At 40.3% G+C, this 20,836-nt stretch overlaps 1 protein-coding gene across 6 annotated transcripts in view; it reads right to left on the bottom strand.

Annotated features, from left to right (window-relative positions):
* cep290 (centrosomal protein 290) overlaps window positions 1–20,836 on the bottom strand; it is a 203,950-nt gene that overhangs the window by 140,319 nt on the left and 42,795 nt on the right. For all 6 annotated transcript variants that reach the window (XM_042108679.1, XM_042108680.1, XM_042108681.1 and 3 more), the window contains 4 exons: window positions 16,550–16,693; window positions 16,367–16,420; window positions 11,455–11,601; window positions 958–1,140 (listed from right to left, as the gene is read on the bottom strand). In XM_042108679.1, coding sequence (XP_041964613.1) covers window positions 958–1,140; window positions 11,455–11,601; window positions 16,367–16,420; window positions 16,550–16,693 — 528 coding nt within the window. The remainder of the gene's footprint in view (window positions 1–957; window positions 1,141–11,454; window positions 11,602–16,366; window positions 16,421–16,549; window positions 16,694–20,836) is intronic.

Here is a 20,836-nt window from a genome sequence, read left to right as displayed (position 1 = left end):
ACGGCTTCGGTGTGTTGTCATCGTCTTGATGCCCTCCCTCCGTTCTGAGATTGGTTCCTTTGTTGAGGTGAAAACGAAGTCCATAGAATCCAGGCTGCCTAGCGGCGTGAATAAAATTGCGCGCGTAAGGCAGCATGGGAAAACCCAGGCTAATCAGCTTCTGCTTGGCTGGAAGATGTAATGGTTTTTTGGTTCTTCCAAAACTAGAGAAGATAAAATTGACACTGACAGGGTCTGTGGAAAGGTTCTACTTCAAGTGGGGACCTTTTCTGTCGTACTTCAAAAAGCTGAAAGAGCTACCCACTGGTGAGGGTCCCTGATTGTAACTGAGATTTTCCTTTTTTTTTCTATCCTTTCCACTGTATTCTTGTTTTTTTTGTACATTTTCTTTTCACTTCATTGTCTATTTATTTATCCCCCCCCCCTTTTGATATTTGATTGGCTCATGGAATGGTTGACACATTGTAAATGACTGCTCTGTTTGAGCACCTAACATGTTACAGATGTATGTGGGCCTATGCTTTGAAAGAGTATTGATACATAGCTGTGAGAATGTGCATTCATAATTGTGAAATGTTGTTTTGTGAACATATTAGCTGCCAAGGGGTGTTTGTGGTGGGTGGGTGATGGTAACCTTTTTCTTGTTAAAAGAATAATAAATAAAAATATTTTGTGTGTATTGTGTAATTCCTTCAGTAAATAAATATTAAAAAAAAGAAAATCACGTCTGTACTATATACGAATAATTTGTCATCTGAAACTTACACAAAGTCACTGAGGTTTGAATTCTTAACCAAATAGTATATTTCAGCTTTTAATTAATACATTTTTAATTTTAGCAGAAAAATTTGAAAAAATATATTAAGATCCCATATCCATTTGTTGATGATGAAGCTCAAGAAGGAAATTCTGAGAGATGAATGTTCAAGGTCATATTAGAGTTTAATGAAGTTTTACCTGAGCTTTGGCATGGTCTCTATCCTTCCGCAGCTGGTCCATGCTGGCATCTGACTGCTGAACTATTATTTTCATCTTGTTGTACTCATCAGTCATCTTCTCCATCTCCCGTACAGACACCTCAAGATTCCTCTTCATCAGTTGACTGTCAGTCTTCAAACGACCAATTTCTTCTTCTGCCCTCTGCACAAATCATTTCAGGCATTTACTTATGGTATTATGTAATATAATATTTAATATTATATCATAATATATTTTTTAATCAGCTTTCAACCATAACTTTACAATGTTATCCTTAGATGTGTTATGACCAGGGTTGGGTAGTAACGGATTACATGTAATCTGGATTACGTAATCAGATTACAAAAATCAAGTAACTATAATCAGCCCAGATTACAATAAAAAATTGTGTAATCAGATTACAGTTACATTGTTGGGGATTACCTGATTACATTTTATCATGCAAATAATGCAACTTTTTTAGGATAGCCTTTTAATTTGACAAGCAGTTCATTCGGATGTTCGGATGATTCATACCCCCTGGCAAATATTGATTTTCTCTTGACTAATATGTTTGTTCTTAATTAAAAGGACACTTGCACATGCCAAAAGGTTGCAAGACAATGTGGTAAAAACATGGAATCAAAAAAAAGTGTTTTTATTTTTATTTTTATTAAAAATTGCATGTTCAAAATTATTCATACCCTTTTTAAACAATCCCTGGAAACATCTTTATTTACCACCACAGCTCTCAAAATGGTTCATATAATATCCACTAAGCCTCTTCATGTCTCCACAATGATTGTAGACTGCACCTTTTTAGCAGCAACCTGGGTTTTGAGGCAGGAACGATTATTTGGCATCACTTTGGCCTTGTGCTCACTTTTTTGACGGATTGAGGTCCGCTCTAAAATGTTGATAATGTTCTCTGTTAACCATTTCTTGCCTTGTTTGGCTGTATGTTTTCGATCATTGTGTGATCATTGGGATAAATCATCATTAGGATAAATGCAGAGACCAAATGTCCCTCACAGGATCAAAAGATATACTTACTTACTTACTTACTTACTTACTAACTTACATACTATTGGGGCAGGTCTCTCGGCACACTGCCTGATCTTTTCCTCCTAATCTTAATGTAGCCTCTTGTTTTAGTGTTACCGTTTACTTTGAGAAAGTCACCAGGTCCCCCTGGTTGAAAAACATCCCAAAATAATAATTTTCTCACCCCCACCATTGGACATGGTGTCATTTGGGTTTAATGCTTCCCTTTTTTATGCCAATCTCAGGCTATGTCCCTGGGTAAAAAAAAAAATACAGCGAAAGCTAAGTTCTTTGTCCAGGTGTGCCCTTATAAAGGTTAAGCGGATTTGTGCATGTTTAGAGAAGAGCGGAGAAAAATAGAATGAGAATTCTTCAATTCTGTGGTGGTGTCTTTTACTTAATTGGCATATTTATTGAAGTAATCTAAAAGTAATCCTAAAGTAATCAAGATTACATTACATGTTTTTGGTAATCCAACTGATTACGTTACTGATTACAAAAATTGCCATGTAATTTGATTACAGTTACGTTAAGTAGGCTAACCCTCTATTTTCAAAACTTATCATCAAAAGATGAAGCAAACCCGACCTTTTGGGTTTGTGTTGGGGAGTGCAATGTTCTAACATTCCATTTGTTTACTATGTGAGAGTAGGGGAGAAGTGGCACAATCATAACACTTTTCTATTCTCTCCGTTCAAACTCGATTTACATAATGCTGTTAAACGTGAAAGCTGTGAAATTTGGCCAGAAAGGAGTCATACATGTTTAGTTCATGAAAGAATTAAAAAATATGTTCTAGTTTGTTAAGAATTTAACTTAACAGCGACGTAGGTCTAGGCTAGCTTTGTTACAACCTGACGCAGCCATTAAAACGTGCGGTAGCCTACAGTTGTAACATTAGCATAAGCGTCATGAATGTAACAGTTCTAAAATCATAATATCCTATAACTATTCTTTCATGTCTGAAGCATTTGGTCCACTGGTCTTTGAAGTTGCTGCGGTAGTCTAAAGTTTAATTGGCTGTGATGGCTGATGGCAGCACAAAATTCTTGAGGATATTTGACTTCAACGATCGAGTTCTGGCACACATTGGCCTAAATGAAGGACAATCACTTAAGTCACTGGAGTCCAGTGCTTTAGTGGACAAACTAACCCAAGATGAAGACAAGCTGTATAGTGATGTAGTCATTCTGAATGAGGTTATGGTTATGGTGATGGAATTTAGCAGAAGCTTTTGTCCAAAGCAACTTACTGTACAACCTAAAACAATACAATAGTTAAAAATGAACAGTACACAGTTTTAAAAAGTTGGTAATACTACATTAAGGAAAATAGCAATAATAACAATAAAGACATGTAATAACATAATGCCATGGCAACTCAATGCTGTTAAGACATATGACTGTAAGCAGTCACAGCAAATTTCATGTCTAGCAACCAAAGATTGGCTAAGATATAAGACCAGTTCCTGTTTGGCGGCTTTGCCGCCGAATTCGATTGGCTGCGATGGGCAAATGCTTTCAAATATAATATGCTGTCATATAAGGCTTAATCTGAAGATCGTCTGTGCAAAGTTTCATGCCGAACGGACAAAATCTGTGATTTAATTCCAAACACGGCAACAAATTTCTTGAGTGTCCTCCAATGGGGTCATAAGTCCATGTTTCAAGGTTGGTTAAGTTACATAAAAGGGTTGCTGAGATATGAACTCACTTCATGTTCATCCGAGTTTCATAAGGATCGGAAACAATTTGTAACCTGTGAAAATTTTTCAGTGTTTTTGATGGAATCCAATATGGCAGCCAGATCGATTACGTTGACGTCACAAGTTGGCATATTTCTGAGTCCATAACTAAGTTTGGTTTTGATACATGAAAGGGTTGCTGAGATATAAGCTCACTTTGTTTGGCGGCTTCCCCGGCGAATTCAATTGACGGTTACGGGCGAACGGTTTTACATAATATGGCTACAACAAGCACAAGTTTTGTGAGCAGGGTTCTAAATTAACTTTTTTGATCACCAGCCAATGTGGCTGGTAACTTTCTAAAGTTACTAGCCAATCTGAATTTCTACTAGCCAATTTTTTTCTGGTGAAAATAGGAGAATTATGAGTTTATGACATGAGTGTCACTGAATGCATTTGATCATTTTATTAACATTGTTGGCATGAATACATACCACAAAATATACACAGAAAGTACAAACACTTCATTTCATGTTTGGGATCTCTATCTATCTATCCATCTCTCTGTCGATATCCCCCTGCTTCATTCCTCTTCTCGCCCCCATAAGTCTGTCCCAACCACCGCCGCATTTAGTTTAATCTTAACTTAATAAAAAGGAGATATCAATTATCATCAACAATGACAAGCCAGCTGGAACCTGTCATTTGTTTTCTCTACCTCTCCTGCGTGCTCAGACGCGTTCCCAATGGAGTAGCATAGGGCCTACCTTCAAGTTGGATCTTTATGAGGACCCGAAAAGTATCACCTTTATGTAACATGCAATTGGTGTATGTTGACATTGTATAGTCCTACTTTCTCTAACAATAGTGAAAAACAGTTTGCAGTACAGCTACTAGGATATTTATTGGCTAAATGCTGGTCCCTCCTCTGTCTCTTGGTGCCCTATGTATAGTGCGTGATGCGTGTGGTGGTGGTAATCACTGATCAAGGCAACTTTTTAAAACTGAAAAATTTCACCTACAAGCTCCTCACGTTCCTCTCCATCTTCAGCTATCTCCATAGACAATAAAATAAACGATCTAGCTGCTTCAGGTTTTGCGGCCTCCGTTACATGACACCAGCCCCCCCACAAAGAAAATAGGTTAACACAATGCGTTAATTGTGTTAATATTTCGTAACGTGTGTGTTATGTACTTTACTTTACTGGCTAACTCCCTCCTCTTTCAGTCTATGCTCCCTGCTCTGGCTCCGTTCGTTCTGCTAATTCCTTGTGTTTTCTGGTAGACGCTCCATTCGTTTCCATGGTCTCTCGTCCTGGTTTCACCGCAAACTGTGCGCAGCCAATGGGCGTATGAAAGGTCATCACGTAGCATTACGGCACAGTGGTCATGGGAAATGTAGGAAGTACTGCCAGTGGGAATTATGACGGAGAACAGAGCCTTATGTATCATGCATGTAATGCCTCATGCATCACCGGCCAAACTGGCTAGTAAGTTTTTATTAACATCCGCTAAAATTAATGTTTACCCACATTTGGCGGGTTGGCGGGTGTTAATTTAGAACCCTGTTTGTGAGGCATGTTCTGAAGATGCTCTGTGTCAAATTTTGTGAAGATCAAAATGTGGGACACTTCCACACCAGTGATTTCAGAGGGGCTTCGATTTCGGTTGATGTGAATTTTTTAACTGACTAACTAAAATTAGAGGAGTGTTGACGCCGCAGTTGTGTGTGCGTGTGTGTGTCTTGGCATACATGCTGGATGTGACATTGGGGGTGTGGCTGCATCGTCTATTCTACTTTTGAGTTTGAAGTTCGAGATGTAATTTTGAACGATTTCCCCTACATTGAACTCGGCTTGGTCCAAGGATTCCATTTTCAAAAAAATCAACAGTAGGCTATATTAGCCTACACAATAGGCCTACTCACTGAACCACCTTGCTTACTGTCTGTGCACTTTGCTTATTGTGTCAGATGATTCATACAGTGGGCAGTGCTTCGACTTGGCCAGCTTCACTCGCGGTCCGCGCGTGATATCACGCGACTTTAATTTGTATTTTCCCAGTGAGACGCTGCAACAACCCAAACAACCGGTAGATGGCTCAAGTGAGCAGGGTGTCTCGTAAAAAGAAATGGAGCCTGGAAAACCCTACACAGACTTCACTACAGACTTTAGCAGATTGGTTTATAAATAATTTAATAGCCAGAAATATGCCTGCCCTGCCCTAATAAAGAAATATTTGGTTAACGGCGAGTGAATCCCGTTTGCAGCCGTAGAAGGACAAATTAAACATTCTGGTTTTCTCCGAGTGTAACGATGATAGACAGACATCATTTGGACAAAATATAGAGCATATTAACCTCCGTTGCTCAGCCAAATGCCTTCCTGTTACGTCCTGTTATCACGGAGTTACAGGCGATAAACGATTTTTGATGGTCACAAGTTTACTTCATTAGCGGTTTATTTTTTTGATTATTAAAGAGTTTTTTTCATTTAAAGGTTTGACTTCGTGCTTATTCAGTAGAGCATTTAGTGTTCTTCCCAATCCCAGACGTTCATATTTCATGTTTGTTTGTAATGGATGCAACCGCGAGATAGGCTACGCGTTTGACAGCAATGAGTTGTTAACAGACATGAACCAAGACATATAGCCCAGCAGCAATCTAGGGACTGTTCGTTATTTATATAAGGGGCCACCGGAGGAATTTTGAGTGCTTCAGTCAAAAGTTGCACGACCCTCCCTTGCCTGCTAGAAATTGTTCAATGACCCTCCGACAGAATTGTTAAAAAAGACATGACCTTCCCCTGCCAATTGTCGCTGTCTTCCGCCCGCGCTGCTTTGCGCCACAGCCACACACTGTGATAACGTTCTTAAATCAATCTTTACCGTGAGCTTGCATGCTACCAGTCTTTCCTTTTCAAATGTGTTGGGCCTGTTTGCACAATTTCACAAATAATCATATGTGATTAATAATATGACAAAAAATCCCTGTGCACGGGGACCGAAACAATGCATGCCAACTTTTTCCGTGTTTCTCACGTATTTTAACTTCCCCCGCTGTCCTGCCGTTTTAATGTTTTCCCGTAGAATATCCCATATTTTAATACTCTCATAACAGCCCTGCCATCGGGCCTGTCTCTGTGTTGCCCTGTTGCTACCCGGGCCTTGCCCTTCCAACGAAACAGATGTCTTCAAATCATCGTTTTCCTTGCTTGAAGGCGAATTTAGAGTGATGTTAACCTATTTAAGTTTAACGGTGTGATTGTCGTGAGAGCACGATTCATTGGCGCTTGCATGTTCGGCCTTATGTCTACGTGCGCTACTCAGCTACTAGAGAAAGAATTTCCCCTGTTTGTATGTTCACTGCAAGTTGGCCTACCATAACTTACCAACTCTGCACTGTAGACCCTAACTGGCTATTTATATTTTTCTGTGAAATAAGCAAATGTATTCGTTCAACTTTATGAAGCAGAATTACGCACTAGGCTACTTGGAACATAACACATTTGACAAAGGACAGATGTATGTTATAGTGACAAAATATTAACTTTCAGTGTTTTACGATGTCTGTCATGGGGAAGTTTTTTTTCCCCATGCATTTATTCTAGGCTACTGTCAGTGACTGCCGTGAGAGAAGCGGGTTCTGTGTTTCGTTCATGTCAGTGACTGACGCGAGAGAAGCAGGGTCTGTGTTGCGTTGCGTTAACTTATTTTCAATTGGGCATGCCGTGCCGTGTTGTCCACAGCTCAGTTCTGACAAAGCCGAATTTACTCCTTTTGAAACAATGACTGCGCGCGTTTGTATGGTTATATTGCTTGATCCCAAGCAGCTTTCAGCCATAAGGCTACTTTGAGAACATTTCCTTATTCACCCGACACTAATATTCAAAATGTTGAAAACTATTTCGGCATAGCCTATGACCACCCGATTCACGTTGACTGGGGGGTAGGGAGGGCCATCAGACATTTGTGCCCAGTTAATCCGGCCCTGCCCTCAACAAATCACACCTTCCCACCAGCTGTGACAGCTTAAAAGAAGTCAAGAGGACTCCTAACTCACAGACCTATTCACAAACCGGTTTTGTGGCATTTCGCCTGTTTTGAAATCCTATGCGGCTACAGGAGCTTCCAATCATGAGGAAGCAATTTTGCATTGTAGGCATAACTAACATGCAATAACGCCACCAACAACAACCAAAACTAGGCTACTCATTGTCAACATGTAAATTAAATGTAACATTATTGTGAATCAAATTAAAATGTTCTCTTTTGCAAACATAGGCATAGGCATAGTAACAAATTGATTTAATAATGTTACAAAGATACTACATCAATCCGTATGTTTCATTAGGCTACTAGGCTATTTGTTTTGCCTTACTCTTGATTAATTTAGGCTAGGCCTTTTTATTCAGTTATTCATCATCTTCTGTCCTTGTGTAGCGCACGCATTCTCAGACCTGTCACCTGCCACTCATCGTAAGGGAGGTGTTTGGAATCATTCCCGCGTTACAATCAGCCAATCAAGGTGGTCACTTCATTCAAGCTCGTGCGTGAGTAATAACGTCATCCATAGCAACGAAGACTCACTCACTCTTAGACTGTTAGTCAAAGATTCTAGAGCGCTCAGCTCCAGAATCTGTTCAGGAGTTGTCATTTTCCCTTACTAAGAGTAGCCTGAAAGGCTTTGTGAATAACTTGAATAACTTTGTGAAACTCCTATAGCTAAAATATTTTATTGCTATTTAGGAGTAGCCTACTCCTAGTAGTAAGATAAAAGGCTTTGTGAATATGGCCCCTGGTGTCTAACCTAATGCATAGCCCATTTACACAAAATAATGGTCGAATATTAGGCTACTGATGATCATTGTTATTTAAGAATATGCAGAGCACCAAAAATATCTTGCTCGTAAAAAATCATCATACCGCACATTGTGGCGGGTCTGTTATTTAACCTACTTACTGTAGGCTGTGCAAACCACAGGCCTTTATTTTGGGCACGCCTGCATTCGAGGCAGGCCTTCTGTTGAAGAATTTTATATAAAGCCTGCGCTTACAGTAATCCTCCTGCCCCCAATACCACAGCTGTGAATAGTGTGGAATGCAAGTAATAACACGATCCAATGTGTGTCTCAATTATCCCCCGCTGACCACCTCACACATTTCTCTAGATTTTGCAACAACCTTACATGACACAATGCCATAAAATGCCAGTGTTTAGGACACCGAATAATGTGTGTAATGATACCAGTTAGGCCTATGTTCAACAGTAACATAAGTGTAATGAGGTATTCATTGTCGAAGGTGCACGGTGAAGTGAAATTCTTACTTTGGAAAACAAACATTTGCCGATAGCCCATCATTGGATAGGGACTATGCCTACTTGTTTATTTTTTACGTAGCCTACAATGGCCAGTTCAGACAAAGCCAAAATTACTCATTTTGAAACATTTGTATGGTTATATTGCTTGACTTAAATCCCAGAGAGTAGGCTAGGCAACCGCACCCCACAGTGATGGGCCTAGCGGTCTTACGCGTTCAGTGTGGGGTATAAACAAGACGAATGTTGAAATTTCCCTGTATTTTGGGTGAGTAAACCGGAAAATCTCCCTTATTTTCAATGCTCTATGTTGACAGCTACAGTATGGTCAGAAAACGAGAAAAAAATTACTGAGGAGTTGAGTCAGCGGAGGAGTGGCGCTAGATAGGATAAATAGGCTAAACTTATAGCCAACTCCTCACATCCATCGCCATTATTATATTTGTATTAGGCTATTAATACTATATTAGCTACGTTAAATACGTTTTAGACAGTACAGACAGCAGACAGCTGCCCCTATGCAATATGCGGAGACATCAGCAGTAGCCTGATGTAGTCGCCTACCGTAGATTACCTTTAGACGTATTGCATTTGCATAGATAGCATTGCTAGACCGTAGGCAATGTTAGCCAACGTTCAGTAGCGAAGGCTAATATTTTTATAGATGGTGCGCCTGTCAGCTCGTCGGCTATGCACGGCAAGTGGCAAATGATATCAGTAGATAATTCTGATTTGTATAGTGTTTTGTTCACTTGGATTTTGGAAATGTAGAGAAATATGTTAGCCTTTTCTGCCTCCAGAACATTGCATCATAGATCTGTAGCCTAGAAGTTATCAGACAAGAACGATCACTGGCTAACCCACTTTAAACTACTTTAGCAAAGTCCTTGGGTGCAGGTTGTGAGCAACAGGCAAACGCAAGATACAATTGCAGTCCAATGAGATGCAGCTTTATTCTCTGTGATCATGGCAATGTTAGACGATGTCGTTGGTGGAACAAATATAAGTTTGCGACCTTGACTCAAGCGACTTCAGCTGCGTATATGTGTGCCGATGTATGAACAAGACAGTTAGGCTATGAATATCGGGGTAAGTTACAGCTGACAATAATGACGGATCTTTACTAAATGCTATATTGAGTCTATTAGATATGGGTCCACAACGATTAAGTTTATCTACTCTTGATATTGACGAGATGAAGCCGTTAGGTTACTGTGCTCTGCTCAGCTCAAATCTACGCGCTGCAGGCGATTGTCACATAGACTAGCCTATAGTACTGGAATGGCTGCGGCGGTGTTTGCGAAAAAGCCCTATTGAAAACTGACAATTATAGAATGTTGAAGACACCATTCTATCATTTTTCTAGATTCCACAATACAGTGTTTAAATTCCAATGTCTGATCCGGTGAATATCATGGCCTATGGCAACCAGACAGTGATAGAGGACGGAGGCGTAAAATGTTTTAACAATAACGAGGGTTTATTTTATAAACCACAACGAAAATGGACGATAACAAACACTAGACTAATGTATAAGCAGGTAGTAGTCAGTTCTCAGTAGTGTGGTGCGGGCGTGTGTTGGGTGTAGGAAATGTAGCGTATGCATGTTGCATGTTAAAGGAAATATAAAGTAAATAGAGCAGCGGTAACCGGCACAGCAAGCAGCAAGGCGCAAAGAGACAGAACAGTGGGACCGAGAACCAGAAGTAGGCCGCAATCTAGGCGACCCCGCCCACTTCATCAGTCCTAATTGGGGAGACACATGCAGACCATTACAGACAAGGCCTGGCGGCCGTCACTGTGAACTAGTTGAGCAAGCATACATTTGCAGTTTCTCTGGAAATGCATCCTAGCCCGATCATTCAGCCAGTGGAGTCCTCTGGGAAGCCAAATGTTGTCCAAAGAGAGACCAATGGTGCAATTCGACACTGATGTGCCTTGAACTTGGAGTTCACCTTGGCGTTTTTGTTTTTGGCTGCATTTTGGACTTGCCATTGCATTGCATTTCATGTATTATTGCATTCTGGCCCACAGTTATTGTGGATGATTTTGACAGTCAGGCTCACTAGTTCATTGTTTGAACTCCAGCTGATAGACTGACGCTCCACTGAACTTTTTTCTGCTGGATTGAGGCTAAGGGCGCTTTCATACATATTTTGTTCGAATTCACAGGCTGAATCAATGTTTTTTTCTCCATTGTCCCTGGGTTTGTTTGTTTTCACATGGCAGCTTTTACATCAGAACAAATGATTAAAAATCCATGTGAGATTAAATTGTTCTCTGATTTGACAGCCGAAGACACTATCTCACAGTCACCTAACACTCCCATACACCCACATTTACCTTATTAAGACCTCCAATATGTGCGTGTGTGGGCCTCTCACACTCTCTCCCCAATTGAACCGATCTTTGGGGGAAACACAAAAAAAAAACAGAGGCTCTGCAAAAGTACCTGTAATTCCTCCATACATTGGTAAAGTTGCCGGCTGGTTATGTTGAAGCGTCTCTGAGCCTCAATTCCCTCTTCTTTGGACTGAACAGGCACCCTCTGGTCCAGTTCTCTACGATAAAATTCCACATCTTGACGAAGCTGATCATTCTGAAGGGAAGACAGAAAAATTGTCAATGCATAGCCGTTTTGTTAAAAAAATCTGTTGCAATCAAACATCAGAAATAGAAATCTGTTGCCCTCAAATTGAATAATTCAATACGAATGGAATGGCTCAGCACGGCTGTGCTCAGCTTGGTTTGTCGGCCAAACATAACCTGGATCAGGGTCTACCTTTAAGAAAGGGACAAAGGTCTCCCGACAGACAAAAATATTCAAAAAAAGTGGCGGCAGAACTCCGCAACACAAAGCATAACTTTAGTTTCCTGTTTATACCCCTATTGCCATATATTAGGCATGCATATACTCGCCCACAAAGAAAATATTTGATTGGTCCAAACAGAAAATAACCCATTTAGTTTCCAGGTAAGTGCTTCTTTCTTTACAGACCAAGATCACTTGGTTAAAGTGTATTCCATAATTTGTAAGCCGGAAACCTTGGTAACATTAATGTTTCTAATTGTGGATTTTTGCGCTAACTTGGTAGTTCTCCAAAATTATGTTATTGTGTTATTTATCCACACTCCTTAATAAAGGCAAGACATGGCAGGTGAAAACATTGTTTTTTCATGCATTGTCCGATTTCGAGATTTTGGGCTAACTTGCTACCTTAACATGTATTCTTTTTACAGCAAAAATTCTGATTTACACATTTAGGTCTTTATTTCATTACAGTTTTTCAACTTGTACCTGTATATTTCTCCTAAAATCACCAAAAGTTATTAGTGTTCCAACGTTGCATGCACTACTGCGACCATGATCTGAAACATATCATGCCCAGTACCGTTGTAAAGCTATCTCTCTCTCCTGCATGACACTATGCAATCCAAATATGGATACTTCCTTCGTATCAGCAACCAATCGCAAAAGTTCAAAGGCAAGTCTAGGCTGAGAACAGAATCTAATTTTCTGTGTCTGTGCACTTGAGAACGAACTCTCCATTTCAGAAGCATCTACATACAACTGTAAAACTTCCTTTGTCATTTATCCAAACGTCACCTATTTCCGCCCTTTTACGTGTATGTGTCACTTAATATTCATATCTATACAAACCAAGACGGCAGATTCCTAAATAAACGCAAGCACCCACCCCATAAGTGTATCTTTACTTTACATTAATACACAGGATTAGATGTTAAAATCCCTTGTGCCAAAATCCAAGGTAAAAACCTTGGATTTTGAAGCCCCTGCTCAAGTTACCCACAAATCCACCAACAAATGGTCACAAACACAAGACAAATGGCCCATCCAACAGCAGTATATAGTATGCGGCATGTCATTGGGGTTATCAAGCGGTGCATTCACCGATGTTTCGTTAAGTTTGGCCCACGACACCTCATGAAGGCTTAACAGTGAAACCAGCGTCCTGGAGACACTCCCCTCCATGCTGCCACCATATTACCACATTGAAATATCCAATATCCAAAATACTCTTCACCAGCCCAGGCATGGTTAAGGTTGGCTAGGTTGGTCCGTCCCGTTGATGTGGACTGAACCATAACCATAAAAACCCTGGCCAACCAACCATCAACCTAGGCACAGCCCATCACAAACACAAAACAAATTAGCCAGTTAGCTTAGCCAATTAGCTTAGGCCCCATTACAAACACAAAACAAATTAGCCAGTTAGCTTACGCCCCATGTTGCCACCCTATTACCACAATAAACAAATACCCTTAACCAACCTAGGCATGGTCTAGGTTAGCTAGGTTGGTCCGTCCCGTTGATGTGGACTGAACCATAACCATAAAAACGCTAGCCAACCACCATCAACCCAGGCACAGCCCATCCCAAACACAAAACAAATTAGCCAGTTAGCTTATGCCCCATGCTGCCACAATATTACCACAACAAACATCCAAATACCCTTAACCAACCTAGGTTGGCTAGGTTGGTCCGTCCCTTTGATGCAGACTGAACCATAGCCATAAAAAATCTTAGCCAACTACCATCAACCTAGGCACAGTCCATCACAAACACAAAACAAATGCGCCCCAGGAAGGATAACTTCTCCTTACCCACAACCATTCACTTGCTCGTTCTGCTGCTAAGGACATGTTACTTACCACCTGCCTTAGACTTCGACCACAAATGCCCAATTCAGACAGCAAGCTAATAGCAGACCTGGCCACAAACCCACGTGCACCGATTTCAATAGGCCTTAATCGTGCACTCCAACCTCGCTTGGCTGCCTCCTCTGCTATTTCAGTGTACTTCGCTCTCTTCAGCTCATTGGCCTCTTCCACTCTGTCCTCCCAAGGAACAGTGAGTTCAATGAAGTAAACTATCTTCTCTGAATCCGACCATAGAATTACATCGGGTCGTAGTTTAGTGCTCACTATATGTGGAGGTACCGCCATCTGCTGGCCAAAATTTCCCAGCCCGCTCCATTTTCCAACTGGCCGGTTTTACACCTGGCCTTCGCGGAACATGGTTTATCCCCCTGACGTACAAAGTTAATTTGCCTTACCCCTTTACTAGCTGCTAATGAATTGACTTCTCTCCTTTTATCCTCTATTGCTGCTGCCACACATTTCAATACCTGGTTATGACGCCAGGTATACCGCCCTTGGGTAAGACTTACCTTGCACCCTGATAGGATATGGTGGAGACTGCCCACACACGAGCAAAGTATGCATTTATCATCCTCACCAAACCATGGACTTGGGAGATGGGAGCACATCATATGTAGCACCTAACATAAATCTGATCCTACCAGCTTCCATGCCCCATAGATCTTTCCATTTAATCCGTCTCTTTTCCACCCCTTCCCAGTTCACCCACTGCCCTTGTTTTGCCTGCGACTTAGTACATCTTACAGTCTACTCCTGTCTATGCATTTCCTCCACTACCATTTTCCTCTTTTCTCCTGCAGAAGCCTTACCTGCAGAACCCCCCCCATGCCTCAATGCTGATTGAGCTTGCTTAACTGCCTGTTCTGGATTCCACTTCCCCCCTGCATTAACTGTGGGTGCAACTTTCCTCACCACTGGGTCCTTGGACTGAGTAAGAGTCATTTCCAATCTAGCCTTAGCACACTTAAATTCCTCTGTCAGACTAGATATTGGCAACTCTACAATGCCCTTTCCATACAAGGCTACACTGCGTGGGACTCCGAGCCATTTTCTGACAAAGGAGATCAGCTATGTACCAAAAATGACATTTTACCGTGACTCAAAGAGCTGTAAACAGTGTTGTAAGGCCGCTTGGAGCTCCAGTGGAATTTTGATTTCGCAACGAGAATTCTCGGTCTAGCCGTTGATGTGCTGAGTGAGTGGGTGGAAATAGGGCAATTAATTTATCAAATGTCATTTTGAAGTATTAAAAAACATCTTTGTTTTCGATTTTTTGAACGAAAGGGGCGTAAGTTGGTGCTTTTACGATACGAGACTTGAATGTCCTACATGCAAAGTCTTTTACATTGGAAGGGCAAAAAAGACGCTTGCAGGACAGACTGGCAGAACACAAATATGCCATTTGAACTGGCCACATCAACTATCCCATGACATGACACTATCTGGAACACCACAACAGCGACCCATCCACATTACAGGCCTGTGGTATAGACCACATTCCACTTACCATAAGAAAGAGCCATAGACAATGACAATTAAATCAACAGGAAACTTTTTGGATCTATAAATTATATAAATGATGTTGGTTTGTTGTATTCAGTGTTAATTTTGTTGACAAAGACTATGACAAAAATATTCGTCAATGAACCTTTTTCACGGACGAAAAATAAATAAAAACTAAATATAAAGTCAGATATGATGACGAAGACTGTGACGAAATATAACTGACACTTTAGTCAACGAATAAAAATGAGACAAAAATGTTAGGGAGGGACGAATGGAGAAGAGATCCAATCAGAACTACTCTTTTTGTGGGACAAGTTGGGAAGAAATCCAATCAGAGCAAATCTTTGAAGGTAGATTAATCTATGCAGAAGCAGCAGAGCTATTTTAAAAAGCCGCGGCAAATGAACATTGCGAGACACTTAGTATCTCCTTTTATGATCTCATTCAAGAAAAATTTTCTTTGACTTGTTAGTTTTTTGAACATTTATTTTATCTAATGACATAGCAAACATACATGATGAATTGAATCCACATATCCTTGCACTATGCGAAACTATTTTCCACTAGCCTACAACCGTGAGTCTGAAAGCTAATTGCGCACGTTCTCCTTAAAGTGACAGGCACACAATTAGACTTGCACACCACAAATGTGATGACATTGAAGACAAGTGTAGAGTAATAATTTAAATATCAATATGATGTATTCAAATTACCAAATATGTTTAGCTATTAGTAATTATGCAGATCATAAAATGCTATAAATAATTAACAATATACAGTATATAAAGTTTATATGAATTCCAAAATATGACATAGAAACCTATGACACCCATCACTTTCTGTGTGTGTGTGCGTGTGTGGAGGGTCAATCAAATTCTATAATTGCCACTGATGTGAATGATCACACAATATTCAATATTAGGCCTACTGATGGCGTAAAGGTGGTGGGGGCCCCAAAACCAAATCAGATTTGAAAACATTGCAAAAATATTGATATCGAGATTCTTAACTTGGTATTGGTATTGAAACAATAATGTTGGTATCGTGACAGCAGGAGTTGGGGATGTGTCCCCACTAAAGCTTACCAAACCTACGCCCTTGCACACAAGGAAAATATTCCTTGCTTTATAATGAATTAGATTTCAATCCAAAGCCACCAGCATTCTTATACATACCTCTCTCTTCAGTTTCCTATTTTTATCTTCAATGTCATCCTCTCTGGCTGATAGCTGTATTCACCAAGAAAAAAAAAACAGCTTAACATCAAAAATGTGCCACTATTTAAGAGGTGTACTCTAATGCACTACTAATGTATTGCATTACATGACTAGTGTTTCAATTTGAAGCCTAACATATACCTTCTCATTTGCCTTCTTTTCTTTCATCATTTCTTTCTCCAGCTGAACCAGTTCCTTCTCCTTGCGCTGCAAGTGACTCTCCAGCTGACGAATTTCATCTCGAAGGAAACGTGTATCTCTACCCCCAGCAGAGCGATTAACCATCTGGACAAGACACAAAGTGAATACTTCAACAGTTCTGTTATATTATTGACTGAGATGCTAATATTAATTGGTGAAAATACACTTCTATGAAAATAACAATGGAACTATATTTAAAGACAATAATTCAACTATTACATTTCTATTATAATATAGAATATGTATGTTTCTATTGTTACAAGTTGGTGGAGCAGTAAGAAAAGGAGCTCAGTGGAATTAGTGCTGTAATCCTCTTAGTACTGTCACAGTAGTCCGAATACACAGACGAGGAATTGCATTTATGAAGTAGGGATGCAACGGTACAATGTAATTGAATTTCCCCTTGGGGATCAGTGGATCACTTGGGGAAGTATCTATCTATCTATCTATCTATCGATCTATCTATCCATGTGCCCACGGTTATGTCTAAATCACAGTTTTTGGGCCAAGGCATGGTTTTGTTGTTAGTATTCTAAAAATTCTAAACTATTTAGCCTATTACAGTTTTTTCTGATTGCTTAAGCACATTTTTTGTAACTATGGCTTTTTTTGCAAAACTCTACACACAAATGGCAAAACCTCTCACCCAATCAGCAAAACATTGTAGTTCTCTTGCAAAAGCTAACACACCTTGCTTAACTCTTCACACCTTCGTAAAAATGGTGTTTTCGTATCTAACAGTAAACACAAGCCATCACAATAGTAAGCACACAATGTGCCAACAACACACTGATGGTATGAATAAAAAACACATCTGGCTTTTGCTTTCTCTGTGCACAAGGTAGACTATGTCAGTTTGAGGTCATACTTTTGTCATAGTTCTGTAAACATACAGGGATCCCAACTTCAAGTACTAGTGTTGTATTTACACACATCAAAACAAACACAAGTGTGTTTTTCCAAGTCAAAACACAAAATAGCATTTCACTGAGACAAAACAAATCAGTCTACATCGGGTTGTCTCTCTCAAAATTCTGTCTACATCACATGCAATGTCCTAGTCCAAGGCACCGGGAAAAATATATTCTGGAATGATGTATCCAGGCCTGACATGACAATATCCCCACATGTAGACTGTTTTTTTCTCTTCTCACTCTTCCTGCTCACTCCATCGTACCCATTGTACATTACCTGTGGCTTATTTATAGTGCTTAGGCTGATTGCAAAGTGAACTAATTATCTAAAACAGTTTTCACATGAGAAAGTGTGCCAGAGAGTTGGCAAAATAGTGTAAATAATAGCCATTGTGCCTACAGTTGTGCAAAGTGTGTGTTACAAAATTGCAAACTGAGTGCAAAGCAGTGTTTGTGCTTTTAGTTTTGCGAACTCAGTGAGTGGTTTTGCCATTTGTGTGTAGAGTTTTGCAAAAAAAGCCATAGTTACAAAAAATGTGTTTAAGCATTCAGAAAAAACTGTAACTCACTGAGTGCCAAAAACGTAATATTACGTTTTTCCTTCCCATGCGTTGAGTGCCAAAAACGTAATATTACGTTTTTAGCTTTTTTTTTAAATTACGAAACTAGACACTCTAACACACCTTATATGTGATTTTGGGAACTCTGTGATTAATGGAAATGAAATATATGACGATCGAAAACTCATGAAAACGCACAATCTGGACATTTTATCATAACTCGGTTGCCGCTTTGGGTCGAATCAGTGACGCATGCACGTCAGGTCAAAACCAGGCCATTTTCGTGGGTCTATCACTAGGTGGCAGTCTCGCCAGGTCTCGCTGATCACTTCCCGGAAAGTTTACACAAGTAAGTAACAGGCAACACTTCATATTTCATGAAAGACGTTATACCTCCATTTCTAGAAAAAAAAAACGCGATTTTGATGAAAACTAGCCACTGTTTAGCTTGGGATTTCTTAGGAACAGAGGCGTGTAGAAATACACGGTTTGCACCCACCAAGAGCTTAAAGTCTCACCTTTTAAACGAGCCATTGTATGTGTTCATAGCTATAACACAGAATATGCTGTGGCTGTACAAAAATCATCAACAATGGTCTAGATTGCTGGCACTCTAGGACAAAGCTCCCGAAAACAGCTTGGCATTCAATGAGTTAACAAAACAATCTATTAAAGCCCCCCTATGCAGTTTTGGCAATTTCTTCGCTGTTTTCTAGCTTTTTGCTCGCAGGTTTCTCTGCAGAGCTCCCCCTACAGCTTCAGAGTATATATTTTACGACTCTCCTCAATCGGTCAGTCTGCCGTTTCCTCTTTCCCTGTTCCTCTGACAGCGGTTTACTCGCTTTCTGCTCACAGATGCTAGGGGAAAGCGAGACGGCCACCCCAGAAAAAGTCATATAACCATTTTGATGACTCCACAGCTGTTAAGTTAAAGGAACCGTATGTAAGATTGTGGCCAAAACTGGTACTGCAATCACTTTCAAATTACTGTAGAGCGGTGTATCCCCTCCCCCCTGACTGGCAGAGCTGGCAACCGGATCTGGATGCCGAAACACTACTGACTTTGTGATTAGTAGACAGGTGGAGGGTGGCGCATCCGGCCAAAACACAACATGACTGTTGTGAGTGATATAAGTATTTGAAATGAACATGATTTCTTAATGTCTAGTGACATATCAGGGCCATTTTATGATTAATTGAAATACATTTCTTACATATGGTTCCTTTAAGGTAAATTAAGCTAAAAATCCTGCATAGTTCCCCTTTAATATTGACTAGGCCTGCTTTCTACAGTTTGTACCAGACATGGGGGACTCGAGTCACATTTGTTAGGACTTGAGACTTGGTTCAGATGATCTTTAGACCAAGCCTCAAAAAAGTTATCCCTTTTAGTCTTAAATTCTAAAACCGTTAACAGCCAACCGTTAAGCCCGTAACAGCCAATTAAGATTGTCGGCAAAGCTGCCAAACAGGAAGTGAAGTGATATCTCAGCAAGGTTTTCTCGTATCAAGACTAAAATTACCCCATGTGCTCAGGACCCAATAAGGAGGAGGCTCAAGAAATTTGGTACATTTTGACCACTGTGTGGCGCTATACTCACAGGAAGTAGGCTCATATCTCAGCAATGCTTACACATATTGAAACCAAACTTGGAACATGGACTTGTGATCCCATTCTGAGGACACACTACATTTGGTGACCTTTGACCACTAGGGGGGCGCTAGAGATACAGGAAATTAGCTCATATCTCAGCAACGCCTTTACGTATCGAAATCAAACTTGGTATATGGACTCGGGACCCGATCCTGAGAACACACAATACATTTGGTGTACTTTGACCACTAGGGGCGCTATAATTAGGAAGACTTTTTCGCATCGACAGCAAACTTGGTACGTTGAGTCGTAAACACATCCTAAGGACCTACAATAAATTTGGTGACATTTGACCACTAGGGGCTGTATGATTAGCAACACTTTCACCTATCGCAACCAAACTTGGTATAAGGACTTGGGACTACATCCTGAGGATGCACAATTAATTTGGTGTGCTTTCACCACTAGGGGTGCTATAATTATCAACACTTTCACCGATTTAAACCAAACTTGGTATGTGGACTTAGGAGTACATCTTGAGGACACACAATAAATTCGATGGCCTTCGAATCCAGTCCAGTCCAATTCAATCAAGTCCGATCCAATCCAATCTAACACAACACAGTCAAGTCCAGTCCAGTCCAATCCAATCCAATCCGAACTCCTGCTTAACTACTTGGCCCCCACATTGCTGCTTGCAGCTATATTTTTGCATGTTTTTGTTGTATAATGTTACTCATTTGTTACCGTTAACGTTACTTGTTGATTAGCTGTGTGTTTGTGTAGCTTCTAGCTTGCTTCCAGCTGTTGAGGTAAAGTTGTACGGTTACAACAGCTAGGCTGTCAGTGTAGTTAAGTCCTGTCCTGAACTGAATTGTGTCGATCGTCTGATCAACGAGAGAAAATGTCATATTTGATCATTAACTGAGACTTGCTGTAGTGTAATACTCGTAAGGAAGGTAGGAACTGGCTGTGTTACATTTACACTGATCATACGCAGTGTAATAATACATATAGCAGTATGTTTAAGTTTTGCTCAGTTTGCCATCTCTTGAAACTCTTGATTTTCAAGGTTTCTGTACTATAATCTGTATTATGCCATTGACTGTTAAGAACAAAATTATTCATACCCCTGACAAATATTGATTTAATGTTGATA

Source organism: Alosa sapidissima, chromosome 11, assembly GCF_018492685.1.
Source record: "Alosa sapidissima isolate fAloSap1 chromosome 11, fAloSap1.pri, whole genome shotgun sequence".
Taxonomy (NCBI): Eukaryota; Metazoa; Chordata; class Actinopteri; order Clupeiformes; family Clupeidae; genus Alosa; species Alosa sapidissima.
Note: the sequence above shows the minus strand (reverse complement) of the source record. Positions and strands in the feature narration are given on the sequence as shown.